At 43.2% G+C, this 15,088-nt stretch overlaps 1 protein-coding gene across 1 annotated transcript in view; it reads left to right on the top strand.

The window, feature by feature from the left end:
* Nucleotides 1-400: 400 nt before the first annotated feature.
* Nucleotides 401-15,088, top strand: part of LOC115458147 (zinc finger protein 300-like) — a 175,327-nt gene continuing 160,639 nt past the window's right edge. Inside the window, exons 1-2 of the mRNA XM_030188000.1 lie at nt 401-458; nt 4,838-4,879. Coding sequence (XP_030043860.1) covers nt 4,856-4,879 — 24 coding nt within the window. The 5' untranslated portion in view covers nt 401-458; nt 4,838-4,855. The remainder of the gene's footprint in view (nt 459-4,837; nt 4,880-15,088) is intronic.

The raw sequence follows: 15,088 nt of genomic DNA, 5'->3' as shown, positions 1-15,088 counted from the left end.
CCCGGAGGACCTGACAGTGACGTCAGTGTCCTCAGAACGTTGAGGGTGAGATTTATTATATAGGGGATTAGTACTCTACCTATGAAAAGTTATTCCGTTATTATATTTCCTTTGTGTACATCCGTACACTGCAGATGCCGATATGTTTGAAAATATAATTGGAATCAAATAAAAATGTTACCAGCAGCAGCAGCAGCTCATATGTTTGTTTGCTTTTTTTATGAGTGTACTTGAATGACGGTTGCACGGGGGAGGGGAAACAGAGATTAACCAAAGTGGCTTCAATTTTGATTACGTCACTCCAGCTCTTGTTTTGTTCAACCTCCTTGTTTTTATCCAACCACCGGCGCCTTGGTCCTGTTCCGCTAGAAAAAGGAAGTTGTGTGTCAGAGGGGCGGGAGGGGAGAGAGGGAAGGATTCCTAGGTGATGTTCGGGCCAGTTCAAAGAAAATGTGAAGGTAGGATGGGGGGGCGAAGAAATAAGAATGAGGGAGAGATGCTGGGCCGTGGATGGGGAAGAGAACGAGAGACATACCGTGGGGGGGGGGGGGAGAGATTTCTGAATGTGGTTTTGTGTGTGTGTGGTGGGGGAGATTTCTGAATGTGTTTTTACATACATCCCGAATTTTTGTGTCCAGCCACAGTACAAAAACCCAAGGTAAAAGTCTTTCACTTTCAACCCACATTGCGTTGCTTGGTGTGGTACCTGCTCATAGGTTAGAGTACAGTGCCCTGCTTTTTGTCAAACTTTCTATGGTATATCTCGTTTGGTAAAACTAGACTTATGCTGTACTTTTCTCTGGGTTACTACAAAACGTTGCTTCGCTTAGAGCATTAAACTTGACTTTTGTCCTTCTTTAGATTTATAGTGCATATCTGCAGCTGCCTAAGCTTTCTAACTTGGTACTAGAATTATCTACTTAGCTCTATACTCTAGACGTTTATAATCGTACCAAACTGTTCCTTGTATTCTAATCTAGTGAGACAACAGGTTTTGAATGATAAATGCTTATGAATAAGAGGTGATTGCAATCTCCTAGATGCGAGGATGCCTAAAATTTGAAGTCTACATTTCTGATGCTGTCAGTAATGTCCTTGGCCTAAAGATGCTTCTGATTTTGTTGCAGCTCTGGGGGAAGATGTGGTGAGACTATTGGGAGATTTAGACTTATGGGAGAACAAATATAAGGCCAAAAAGAGAGTGAAATAACGTTGACAAAATAAAAAAAAAAAATGAAGGTGAGCAAAAAAAGTCTCTGGTTCCCCAAAAACTTTTTCCATCCCTGTGTAGCAGAGATTTGAGTAGTTCATAGGTAAGGCAGGACTTCACAAACCTGTATCTTTATGCAATCCTTTTTTAATACTTGAAAATTCATGCAATCTTAGCCAGTGGCCAAAACCAAAATAATAGCTCTCACCTCTCAACACGCTGAAGAGAAGCAAAGGCTGCAAAAGTGGTAGCAACAGAAGCAGTCGGTGCTTTCAGTTCCATCTTCTGATCTAAGTCCACAGACAACAGAAGAAATAGCTGGACAACACAGGACACTGTGAATGTAGTATGCCATACAAAGTTTGATGATAAAACACCTTGTGCAGCCACATTTTGACCTCTATCTTCATCAGGGACATAAGAATATCTGAAATATTTAAACCTACATCAATATACAATAAAATAATAATAAATGGGAATCTTAGCGGAGATTGGGTGGTGATGCCGGTAATTGGGAAACAAAATGGGAGCTGGGCAGACTACGGTCTACGCCATGATCATGACTAAATAGATAAGGATGGGCTGGAGTGTAAATTTTAAGGGGCTTCGACGTCAGCATCAGAACGATCTGTGTTCTGAGAAAGGCAAGGACAAATCAAACTCCGGTATACAAATAAATGTTAAAAATAATAAATAATTTATTCTATCATTTATTCTATTTATATACTGTTTCTTATTGCGATAGCAAAACAGAATGGTTTACATTAAAAAAAATACATCTCAAAGCACACAAAAAGAACTCCAGTCAATAATAGGAAAGCACAGCAAACCAGACGCAGTAAAAACATAGTACAACACAATATCTAAATGTCACTTAAGAACACTGAACCTGTGTTGACTTTTACTGCTAAGTGTCAGAAGGGAAAGGAATAAAGACCATTTGATTAGGGAGCTTCCCTGTTTCTTTTGAGCTAGGGTTGTTGAATTATTAAAATTTTTAATTGCAATTAATGTCATGATTACAAATTTTAAATTTGAGTTAACAGATTCGGCTTCGTGGTACTTAGATCATGGGCATTGTCTGCCCCCCCCCCCCCAGGAACTTTCCTTGCAGCCTTGTTCTGCCTCCTGTGATGTACTTTCCTGTTTCTGCTTCTGAAGGAAGGCTGTTGTGACTGGCAGAGGAAGCCTGCTTGCATTGCAGATGCTGCCTGTGATCGAGGAAAGTACTGCAATGCCAGATCAAAATTAATTGATTAGTCAATTGTTTTGTGCAATTAAACATTTTAATTACATTACTGTAGTTAACTTGGAAGCTTATTTTCAAAGCACATATACTTACAAAGTTACATATGTAATGAGCACCTTAATTAATCCACAACCCTATTTTGAAGCATCACAAATTTCCTTTAGGTTTTTGAAAACCTCTCTCTTCAAAAAAATTCTACATCTAACTACAAAAGCTATCATCGCCTTTTCCTCTACAAATCTACCTCTTCAAAAACTATATTTTATTTATTTATTTATTGCATTTGTATCCCACATTTTCCCACCTCTTTGCAGGCTCAATGTGGCTTACAATACATCATGAATAGTGGAAGTATATAATAAAATAAACAATTAGTATTATGGAAGGATCTTGGGTAACATGATTATGAAAAAGTTTGATATTAGTATAACAAGCAAATATAATAAGACAATACTGGATATATGTAAAGGAGTTCACATTTGTTGATCTTTGTGGTATGCCTTGTTAAAGAGATGGGTCTCCAGTAGTTTGCGGAAGTTGGTTAGTTCATAGATCGTTTTTAAGTTGCGCGGCAGCGTGTTCCAGAATTGTGTACTCAGGTAGGAAAAGGTTGACGCATGCATTAGTTTGTATTTTAGACCTTTGCAGTTAAGGAAGTGAAGGTTGAGGAATGTGTGGGATGATTTTTTAGCATTCCTGGGTGGTAGGTCTATCAGGTCTGACATGTAGGCAGGGGCAACTCCGTGAATGATTTTGTGGACTAGGGTACATATTTTGAATGTGATGCGTTCTTTAAGTGGGAGCCATGTAGCTTTTCTCGTAGGGGTTTTGCACTTTCATATTTTGTTTTACCGAATATGATTCTAGCTGCAGTGTTCTGGGCTGTCTGAAGTTTCTTGATTATTTGCTCTTTGCAGCCAGCGTAGAGTGCATTGCAGTAGTCTAGATGACTGAGTACCATTGACTGTACCATGTTACGGAAGACAGTCTTTGGGAAAAAAGGTCTTACTCTTTTTAATTTCCACATTGAGTGGCACATCTTCTTGGTTGTGTTTTTCGCGTGGTTTTCAAGTGTTAGGTGTCTATCAGTGGTAACTCCAAGAATGAATAAATACTCCCCAAAATTATACAGCTAATGACACAAGAAGAAACCGACTGAAAATAATAAGAAATAGCATAAGGAATGTCAAGTCAAATGCAAAGCACTGATAGGGAAGGCAAAGAGGGACTTTGAAAAAAAGATTGCGTTGGAGGCAAAAACACATAGTAAAACTTTTTTTAGATATATTAAAAGCAAGAGGCCGGCAAAAGAATCAGTTGGACAGCTAGGTGACTGAGGGGTAAAAGGCATGATCAGGGAAGACAGTGCCATAGCAGAGAGATTAAATGAATTCTTTGCTTTGGTATTCACCTATAGTAAACCTCTGAAGTTTTCTCTATCTCCACCTGCTGGTAGGGGGGCATAACCCACTCATCTCTGTATTTATCTGTTTGGACTAATGGAAAGAAAATTATCAGATAAGAACTAATTTTACCTTGTGCTACCCTTAAACTGTGAACCTTGTTCAGGGTTTTGAAAATCCATTTGTCTGGGCTGAATGGATTTTTGTGGCTTTTAAGACTGATTTGGGCTAGATAACTGGAGGTAGCAAGCATCTTCAACCTTTGATCAGGGTCACAGTGGAGACGAGGAAGGGGATTTTGTCCCCAGTTGAGGCTTAGCAGGTAGCAATTGGACTGTGAGGAAAAAAGAAGGCTGCAACTGGGCTAGGGAAAGAGGTGGAGGGGAGAGCATGCTTATAAGACTGGGTGGGTGAAAGGGAGGAAGAGAGCTGAAAGGAGGAGTATTACAGTAAGGTGGTAGTTGAGGCATAAAAAGCGGAAATGAGGAGAGAAGACGGTACCAGGGTAGGGTGGAGATGAATTTGGGGAGGAAATTTGTGTTTCTTTTGAGCCCTTCCGCATTGGTGGAGGTTGGGAAAGTACATTTTGGAATCCACAACCTTGTTCATCATTAGTGGAGGCTCCATTAGCAGTCTCTGTGACTGTTCATTTGGCAACTTTAGGTTTCATTCCCTTGGGGTGGGGGGAAGGGAGGTAGTGGCTTAATGTGTCCAGAGAATCAAAACGTTCTGATGTCTGTAAGTTGATGTAGCATGTAAACTGTTGTGCATGCTTTATTTACTCCTTCCTGTTCTGTAGTCCATAATGCCAGAGTATCTGTACTGATGTCATACAGTGATCCACAATTCTCTTTGAACTGTCTGTATTTTTGGGACATAGAAAGGCAAGGATTTCTTCTTGGACAGTTCATTCTGACACAATTTCCTGTTGACCAGCTGATGAATTATAATAAAAATACTGTTTCCTGATATTAGGAAGAAACTGGAAGAAGAATGTCTGTTAAAACATGCAGTCAGGTGAGTTTTTATTTTAAATTTTATAGCCCACTTTCACTTTTTCTTTGGAATTGCTAAAGTGATGTAATTCATTGTTAACTTTCTGTGGTTATAAAGGCTACTTGTATTTGAAAAATGTGGATCTTGTTATTGCCATCAGCTCCTATTTTTGGGTTCATGACAGTAATGGACTGAACTGAGGTAAGTCTAAAGAGAATCCACGCGTGTGGAGAACTCAGTAGATCCCACGGAGCATAAAATGAAAATAAAAAGGTGGGAATATGAACCAGGCTATCCAAAAACTGGAACCAAACTGGAATTTTAAAATAAGCCGTATTTAATAATTTCCAAATAAATGATGATAAAACAATTCCACATAAATATTGACTTGACACAACGTTGTGTTTCGGCCAAATGGCCTACATCAGGAGTCTTGTAACTGAGATCACCTCAGATCACAAATACAAATGCTGTAGACAAGAGCTTAAAATGGGTCTTGAAAAAGACCGTTACAAAAACAGTCTGTCTTACACTGCACTCTGCAGAAAAACAATTGAAATGACCCATTTTAAGCTCTCGTCTACAGCATTTGTATTTGTGATCTGAGGTGATCTCAGTTACAAGAATCCTGATGTAGGCCGTTTGGCCGAAACACAACGTTGTGTCAAGTCAATATTTATGTGGAATTGTTTTATCATCATTTATTTGGAAATTATTAAATACGGTTTATTTTAAAATTCCAGTTTGGTTCCAGTTTTTGGATAGCCTGGCTCATATTCCCACCTTTTTATTTTCACTGAACTGAGGTAAAGCATTTAAAACCAAGCCTCTCTGTGTGTGGACATAGAATTTGTACCACAAATACTCTAGATATGTGTTGGCCATTTAATACTCCTGGAAGAATTTTGCAAAACTGCGCAATGCAGAAATCTTCAGAAGGACAAGGACGCTATATTCAGGTTCCTCTCCTTCCTTCCCCACCATTCTCCTGCGGCAAATGCCCTCAGAGTGTTGTCTCCAACACTGCTTCTCCCTATTACATTTTCCCCCCACCAATCAAAAATTGCTCCCACTCCACTTAACCCAAGATTGCGTCATTTGTCAATGTGCAACAAGGAGGAAGTGAGCTTGATTTATACCATAAAGAGGAGGTAGAGAGAGAGAGAGAGAGAGGTTGGGAAGAGGTGTTTGAACCTCTGGGCCAGATTTGGGACCTAGGCACTTGCCTAGTTTGCTTGTGACCGAAAGTTATTTTAAGGTGGGGGGAGGGCTGTGAGATGTGTTCAGGACTCAGCAGGTTAGGATTGTCAATTGTCTTGGCTTTTATAAGGAGTCAAAAGATTTTTGCACTGATGTCCTATAGGTAGATGGATGGCTAAGGTGTCTGAGTTTAGCCCTCTTTATCTCTCCAATCCTGGGCTCCTTCCAGTGGAGAGACTGTGGTAGGATCCAGCAATGGGAAGGTTGCTCTTGTCACAGGAAAGAGGAGACTGAGTTCTGCACAGGGCCTTAGAGAGAGCTAATGAGAGTGTCTGGGGAAAATGGGGTAGTTGAGAAGGTGTAGAAATGTTAGAGGTTTAGAGGGGCATTTTCAATACAACGTCTAAATCCGATTTTTTGATGTTTTGCAGAAAAGTTCAAAACTCCAATGGTGAACATGGCCATTTTCAAACCAGAAAAAAGCTCAACTGTTTGTTTCAGAAATGACCATTTGGTAGATGTATTTGTGCTCTGTTTGCCTATTTTTGGACTATTTTTGAAGGAAAAAAAATATCCAAGGGAAAAATGCACAAAAACAGTATGGAGGGAGGGGATCAGCAGAGCAGTGGGTACTCTAGGGGGTACTGCAGTGGATTTCAGATGAAAGGTCTCAGGTCCACATCTCGCCGTTATCATCTTATATTGTATGGTGAGCCCTCCAAAACCCAACAAAAACCTACTGTACCCAACCATACACCACTACAGGATCCCCTATGTCTGCAACTTTCACCTATATGTAGGTGCAGTAGGTTTTTGGTGGGTTTTGGAGGGCTCATGCTTTCTACCATCAGTGTACCAATTAGAGTGGGATATGGACCTGTGTCCCCTTCTCTACAGTGCACTGCAACGATCACTGCTGTAATAAGACTGGCTGTAACATCTGAAGCTGTTTCTTTCACATCTTTGGGGGGTGGGAGGGGGTTACTGACCACTGGGTGATTAAAGGGAGGGTTCATGCCTTAATTCCTCCAGTGGCCATCTGTTCATTTAGGGCACCTTTTTGTGACTTAGTTGTTATTGAAACAGATCTAGACCAAAACGTCTAACTTTTAGCCCCGGACATTTGACAGAAAAACATCCAAGTTTTGGGAATACCCATATCCTGCCCCCATTATACCCCCTTGTGATTTGGATACATTGCATTCGAACAGCATAGAAACTGTCTTAAAAGTGCGCTTTGAAAATAGCAATTTGTATAATTTAGCAAACAAAACGTTCATCTGCCGCTTTGTGCTGCTTTTTAGACATTTTTCTGTTTTGAAAATGAGCCTCATAGAAGAAAATATGAGGGGGTCTGCTGATGTAGGCTGAGAAAGAGCTGCCAGCAAATACAAGGATGCTTTATGATGGCGGGCAGAGATGGCTGGGACACTGACTGAATGAGGCAGTAGCAATGCATTAGTGGAGTAAACATGAGTCTGTGAGTGACTGAAGAGCAAGAGTGCACTTTTGTGTTTTGTGTATGTCTCTGGTGCAGACAGTTTCATATATGTAGTTTCCCCTTTGAAAATTGGGCTGGAGTGGAGAAGTCCACTGGTTCAAATGGTTGTAAGTGAAGGAAGGTTTTCAGCCTGGGTAATGTACCCAGCTATTAACTAACCTAGGCAAGATCCTTTGAAAACTGTTCTAATACTGCCTCCACTCTCTGTATATCCTTTCAGAAGCACCAAAGAAAGCTAAATATTTTCTTTTCCTTCTAACATTTATGATGCTTTTCTCACATGTAAAACTTTTGTAAATTTATAGCACATATACATCGTCTATAAATCTCATTGTTTGTAGCAGTCCACCCTTGGTATCTTTGGTCTGTGCCAGAGACAACAGAACATGAAAATAATTAACAATTTCCCAATTTCCTATAGCTGAAGAGCTGCCAAGTGAGAGTTGTGCTTGGAAATATACCCTGTGTATACCCTTCTTGCAAATATGTTCTTTCAGGATAATTCTATAATCTGGTACCTAGAGGTGCACACCATTTATGTTCGTCAAAGGCACTATTATCAATAGGCACCTGTGTGCACTTGGTGCTAATCTGTATGGTAGCACTTAAGTGAAAGGAGGGTATACAGTTCTTAGAGTCCACTAGTTTCATTTGCATAGTTCAAAGCAGATTGCAGTGAGAGACTAGACCACAGTACATCTAGGATGTAACAAATATAGGATAACCCAACAAAGCTAACACCCATTATTTCTTCGCCACATATTCAGAGAACAGTAGGGCAGCAGTTCCCAAACTGCGCCGCAACACCCTGGTGTGCCACAGCAAACTCTCAGGGTTGCCACAGCGCATCACTCCCTATTTCTCCTCCTGCAGATCTGGCATCTTCTGCTTTCACCGTCACTGCTGCACTGCTTTCAGCTTACATTTTCGGGCCATCCGCGATTCACACAGGCACTGTGGGGATTTCCCTCTGCTGCTGGCCCTCGCAACAGGAATTTGCATCAGAGAGGGCCGGACGTGGCAGACTGGAAAGGCCCTGGAGTGCCTGTGTGAATTGTGGATGGCCCGAAAATGTAAGCTGCAAGAACTGCAGTGGCGGCGTGGGAAGGAGAAGGAAGTGGCAGCGATCCTGGACCTGCAGAAAGGAAGGTAGCGAGAGATGCTGGATTTAGGGAAGGCAGCAGTGTGCTGGTTTGAGAGGAGGGGGCTGCAGGGAGGCAGAGGTATGCTGGTGTGAAAGGACGGGGATGCAGAGAAAGGGAGACCCATGTGGGGGGGGGGGGGCAGAGACCCATGTGACGGGATTGCTGCGGTGACCTATTTGGCTGGGGGGGAGGTGCCGTGGAGACCCATGTGGCCTGGGGGGGGGGGGGGGAGTGCCATGAACCAGAAAGTTTGGGAACCCCTGCAATAGGGTCTTTAGACCCTTCTTAAACATGTCAAGAGAAGATAAAAACTGTAAATTATTGGATAAAAATTTCCAGAACTTAGCTGCCTGATATGCAAACAGACGCATAAAATATCTGTTCAAAATAATACCCTTAGGGCTCGGAAAATCAAACAAAAGAAAATTTCGAGTGTTATACAATTTTCCACCTAACGCTGCAACGGAGGAAGAAGCAGGAAGTGGCACATGCCGGACCTGTGGGAGGGGAAAGTAGAGAGTGATGCGCCCCAGCACCCCGTTTGAGTTCACTACGGTGCACAGTTCGGGAACCGCTGGCATAATGCACAAGAGATATCAAATAAGGTGGTACTAATCCATGCATAATTTTCCATAAGAAATCTCAATTTAAAAGTTGCCCTAGCCTCAAATGGGAGCTAATGGAGTTTAATAAAGTAAACTTGTTATTTTGTCTGATTTTCTGAGAGAATAGATCAGGTGAGCCACCACATTCTGGATTGTTTGTAGTTTTCTCAGTAGGTATTTTGGGAGTCCTAAATAAACAATATTACAGTAATCTAACCTACTAAGAATCAGTGATTGAGCTACAAGTCTGGACTGGTCAATCAATAGAAATTTACGACTAGCCCTTAAAAGGAGTTCTTAACAAGAGAATTTATCTGAGGTTCCAAAGTCAATCCGTTATCCAAAATAATACCTAATATCTGTATAGAGCTAGTGTAAAATTTTCACCATCAATAATCAGCTTAGATTTTACTTCCTGGGCCGATTTTGTTTTTTTTTTTCTTTATTTAATTTCAAGTAGTAAGAAGACATCCAATTAGAAATAAGTGAAAAACAGCAGGAAGTTGAACTTGACATTCAACCATTTTCCAGGCAGGCTACACATTTATATGCCTCACTTGGTGCATTCAGGTGCAATAACTTTGTCCTACCATTGATATGGTGTAAGAAGGTGTGCCTTAACGTAGATGCACCAGTGCCAACTTATGCTAGTATTCTAAAACAGAATCTCTGTACCAAGATGCCATTAAAGAATTGGCACTAAGCTCTACTTGTAAGTTAAGGGGGCATTTGAAGAATAGCAGTAAAGGCGAATATTGCCATTTTCTTGCATATGTTTGTACATGTATGTGTATATGCCATTCTCCGAGGACAAGCAGGCTGCTTGTTCTCACATGTGGGTTGGCATCCATGGCGGCCCAGGAACGGAGATTTTTCCAGCAAAAATCCAAAGAACTTTATCACAGCTTCCGGAGCGCGGGACAGACGCGCACTGCACATGCGCGGCCATCTTCCCGCCCGCGCGTGTCCGTTCCTGCCTCAGTTTTTCTTTTTCTGCGGTGGAGAGTGGCTGCGTGTCGGTCTCTCTCCCTCAGGCCCAAGGAAAGACTTAGGTATCCTTCGCGTTGTTTTTCAGCGCTTTCTTTTTGGTTTACGTTGCCTTTTTTGTCTTTTTCTTTTTTCCAGTATTAAAAAAAAACCCCTCTTTTTTTTGTTAGATTTTCCCCCTGTTAAGTTTCCTTTCGCTTCCGTTCTGTTTCAACAGAATTCACCATTCTAGACCTCTGGGGTAAAGACATCCTCCTCGCCAAAATCAAGCAGTTGTCTTTCAACTGCACTTGTGAACAAGTTGCATCATATGGCCAAACAAACTCTAGAGAGATGAGGCCTCTGGGATAGGTAAACAGACATTCAGTTGTCTCCCCCCCTGGCAGGTGTTAGTACATAAGTACATAAGTAATGCCATACTGGTAAAAGACCAAGGGTCCATCGAGCCCAGCATCTTGTCCACGACAGCGGCCAATCCAGGCCAAGGGCACCTGGCAAGCTTCCCAAACGTACAAACATTCTATACATGTTATTCCTGGGATTTTGGATTTTTCCAAGTCGTTTAGTAGCGGTTTATGGACTTGTCCTTTAGGAAACCATCCAACCCCTTTTTAAACTCTGCTAAGCTAACCGCCTTCACCACATTTTCCAGCAATGAATTCCAGAGTTTAATTACACGTTGGGTGAAGAAACATTTTCACCGATTTGTTTTAAATTTACTTCCAAGAGGAAGGCAGCCTGCCAATAATAGGCAAACTTACCTCGACATCAGGAAAAGACTCTCCCACCAGAAATCCAAAAGGGTCTCCTGCAGACTCAAAAACTTCATCTGACTGCGGATTGGTGACCAACAAGTGAAAAGTAGTCCCCGTCATGTCCACACATGGCAGAATACCGGTGGACAACCCTAGGTCCCTAAAGTAAGAATGTGGGTTGAAGAACATCACTTTGTCCAATAGACTTTGGCCCTGTGCAAGACGGAGCTTGATGGAAAAATCCCTCACTCTTGCCGGGATGGTCACATCTTTATCACAGACTACTTCACAGACCTGGGGTATGGTCTGTCCAGACTTCAGCATGCCAGATGTAGATTCAGCTTCCACTGGGTTGCCATCCAGTCTGCTCCACAAGACCAGATCCACATAAACTCCAGACATAAGGGCTGCTGTAGGCCTTTGACATTCGAGAAGTGATGGGTGAAAGACTTCTGTCCCACAGTCAAAGGAAGGTTGCACATTCCGACAAGTGGCTTGGCACCTTGTCCAGGTACCTGTACAGAAGTGGAAGAACACTTACTGAAGGGAAGTTGCACAGACTTGCGAAGATGATCAAACAGAGTGTCGCTGATTAAGGAACAACAGCAAAGTGGACTGAAGTGATTGGATTCAGCTATCTGGACGGAGATGGTGTAAGCATCATCCTTCTGGTGGATGTCAGTCAACCTGCGAGGATGTGGTGGATCAGGACTGGATGTGGAAGAAGAGTCCTCCTGCGATATGTTAGCAGCATCTGGAGAGCCACTTACAGGAGGCGAGTCATTCAAAATAATCTCCAATTTGTCATCATGTAGAACAATGTCAGCTATCCGATCCATCTGGACTTGGATAACTTCACCGTGCTGTTCTCCCCCACCCCCCACCCCCCGGTGCACCATACAACTGGAGCTCCCAAGTATGAGGGTCTTCTGAATTCTGGAAATTGATTCGACTGGAGGTATCCCTAAGCTCCACGGAGCTGGAACCACCGACTCTTCTCAAGCGCTTTACTCTCCCATATGGAATGGGATGTGTGACTTGGGACCAGATAACTTCTTGGACATAATCCAAACAGGCCGCAATTACTTCAGAAGGTCATTTCCAATTAAGAATTCTTCACCAGCACTGGTAGTAGTGATGGCAGGGTGTTTGATAATCATCTCTTCAAGCTGCAAGGAAAGCCAAACCTGTCCCACAGTACCGATGCTCTGATTGCCATAAGCCACCAGTGACAAGTCACATGGAGTGACACGCAGCGCATCCCGACCCCCCCCCCCCCCCTTAGAAATGCCTCAAGTTTCTGAAACAGGCCCTGGGTAATCAAAGTCACCTCTGAGGCAGTATCCAGTAGACCTAGACAGGAAAATTTCTGTTGAATCAACAGATCCATGGTATGTCTGTAACCTTTAGGAATACGTTTACTGAGAAAATACCTGTTTTTCTTAATTGAGTCCTGTAAAAGAGGCCCTTCCAGACGGACGACAGAGCATCCACGTGAACTGTGGACATGATGGATGGTGAAGAAGGGCTGAGTCTAGTCATGCCAGGTCTTCTTCTGAAGAACCTGGTTGTTCCGATATTTCAATGGACTTGACACTAGGCCCAGTCTTGGTGGTTAGGCCGGGAGCCTTGTCCTTATTATTTTGGTATGGGCTTCCTTTCTTATGTGGAGAGGAGGTCTTGTGTGCAGCTCCGGGCACGGGACCCTGATGTTTTACCAACATTTGATCAATCTGTGCCTCTACGGCCTGGATCTTCTCCGCCACCCACTTCCTCTGATTAAAACACTTCTTTTTCGGGTGTTGTTGTTGTTGACCCTCCCGCGCAGTAGGAAGCGCTGTGCCACTTGGCTGGCAAGGTTGGGTACTGCCAACCCGTGACTGTGTAGAAGGACTTGACACCTTGTTTTCCAGAGAAAGTGTGGATGTGACAGCACAGACACTGGGTGGAACCACCTGGAGGCGATTTTTAGCTAATTTGGGTGTAGTCACCGTGGGCTGCATGCAACACATATCAAAAATATCTTCTGCCTGCCTCAGAAGGCGGGAATAAGGTTCTTTCTGTTTTCCTGCCAAAGGGATTTTCACTTAGGCAGACCCTTCACAAAAAGTTTTCTAAATTCACCAAATTCAAGATCTGTGGGATCTGGCGTGGGCCCTCCTTGGTGAAAGGCCCATTCTCACGAACTCTCGTTGGAACCACAGTGCATAGTATATACTGCACGTTTTGCTTCCATGTCATCTGCAAACAGACCATAGCGCTTATTTAAAACTTGTTCCACGGCAAACAAGTCAGGGCTGTCATCCAACATAGCCAGCAAGTATGTCTGGCACTCCTCATCAAACGTCCATTTAAGCAAAGCCATTTTATCTGAATCCGCATGGACTTGTAGAGTTTTAAAGGGGTCATGAACTGACCGCAAGTGAGCTTGTATTGATACCTTAGAAGATTCTTTAAAAGGTTTAATCATCATGTGAAGTGTCTTCATTGTTTGTGAGTGTTGTTCCCTAGATAAGGTGGTACCTTTGGGTGTCTGAGTGGAATACCGCTGCTCACCAGCAGGTGAATAAAACAGTGCTGCGGGTGTGTTGCTGATTTCATCATGTAGTGCAGAGGGCTGTGACCTTCCAGGACAGGGCACAGGCCCAATTGCCCTAGTGCAGGGGTAGGCAACTCCGGTCCTCGAGAGCCGCAGGCAGGTCAGGTTTTCAGGATATCCACAATGATTATGCAGGAGATAGATTTGCAAACACTGCCTCCATGGTATGCAAATCTATCTCCTGCATATTCATTGTGGATATCCTGAAAACCTGACCTGCCTGCGGCTCTCGAGGACCGGAGTTGCCTACCCCTGCCCTAGTGACATCATCAGGTGGGGCCTTCCTGTGAGCTTCCTGGGCGGAGCATATGCACTCTTGTACCAGTGCTCTCATCAGGTGGTGCAGTAAGCTGCGACCTTCCTGGGCGGAGCATAGGTGCAATAGTATCCGTGACCTCATCAGGTGATACAGTGTTCCGTGACCTGATTAGGCGGAGCCTGTGCTCCTGCATGCTGTCGAAGGCCTCAGGAACTATAGAACTGTACCGGGGAGGAGCTGATGTAGTGTGGTCTCTAGGACTTAACTTAAAGCTATCAGGCTCCAGCTGCTGATCATATCTCAGTGACCGATCAGGCAGTCTGTGCTGTTCCAACGTAGGGCTGGATGGCCTAGAATCATCACTCTCTAGTAACTCCATAGGTATTGCAGTAGTGTCAGAACCCATATTACACACCTCCTTTCTCACTGTATCTAAATCTCCCTTGCACTGATTTAATGCTTGTAGACAAGAATCTTTTTCCTGCAAAGCCTGGGATAAATGCTGCAAGAGTGATTTATTTTTCTCCCATAACTCAATCAGCTCCCCATCGGCACTGTGCCATGCCTCCTGGACAAAGCTAAGTCTCTCCTTTTCCTGTTGCAATTCTTTGCGCAAAGCAGAGATAGAACCCTCAGATCTTTCTCTCACTTCTTGATAGAAAGACTGAAACCTAGCTGCCTATTGTTTATTTAAACTCAAAGTCTCTTCAACATCAGCTAACTGTTGATTTTTCGAGCCCAGAGCAGCATCTTTCAGCTTCAATTCACTCTGCAACGAGTGGGCGTGTCTTTCCCACTGCAATTTTCCCTTCTCTAAAGCTGAGCATTTATCTTTAAGTATGGTACATTCAGGATATGTAACCTGATCCTGGGTGTTTTTCGACCCCCCCCCCCCCCCCCCCCCCCCCTTCCCCTCCAGCAGTTGCCTGAGCAAGCTGGCTCTCCCAAGCGAGCTGTAATTCAGCTTTCTCTTTTTTTTTTTTTAGAGCCTCTGCAGCCTTATGCAATTGCTGGAGCTTCACTTGTAGTGAGGAACGAATACAAGCATCATACTCGTATATCGCCAGTAAGGTACATGCAAGCTCAGCCAGGTCTGTAATAGTAAGGCGAGCTTTGTCCTTTATGAACTGGTTGAGCACCGAAGTGTAAGCTGCATGACTCTCGGCCGTTTCCTTCCGA

Source organism: Microcaecilia unicolor, chromosome 14 (genome assembly GCF_901765095.1).
Source record: "Microcaecilia unicolor chromosome 14, aMicUni1.1, whole genome shotgun sequence".
NCBI lineage: Eukaryota > Metazoa > Chordata > Amphibia > Gymnophiona > Siphonopidae > Microcaecilia > Microcaecilia unicolor.
The sequence above is the reverse complement of the archived record's forward strand: the minus strand, read 5'-3'. Positions and strand labels throughout refer to the sequence as shown.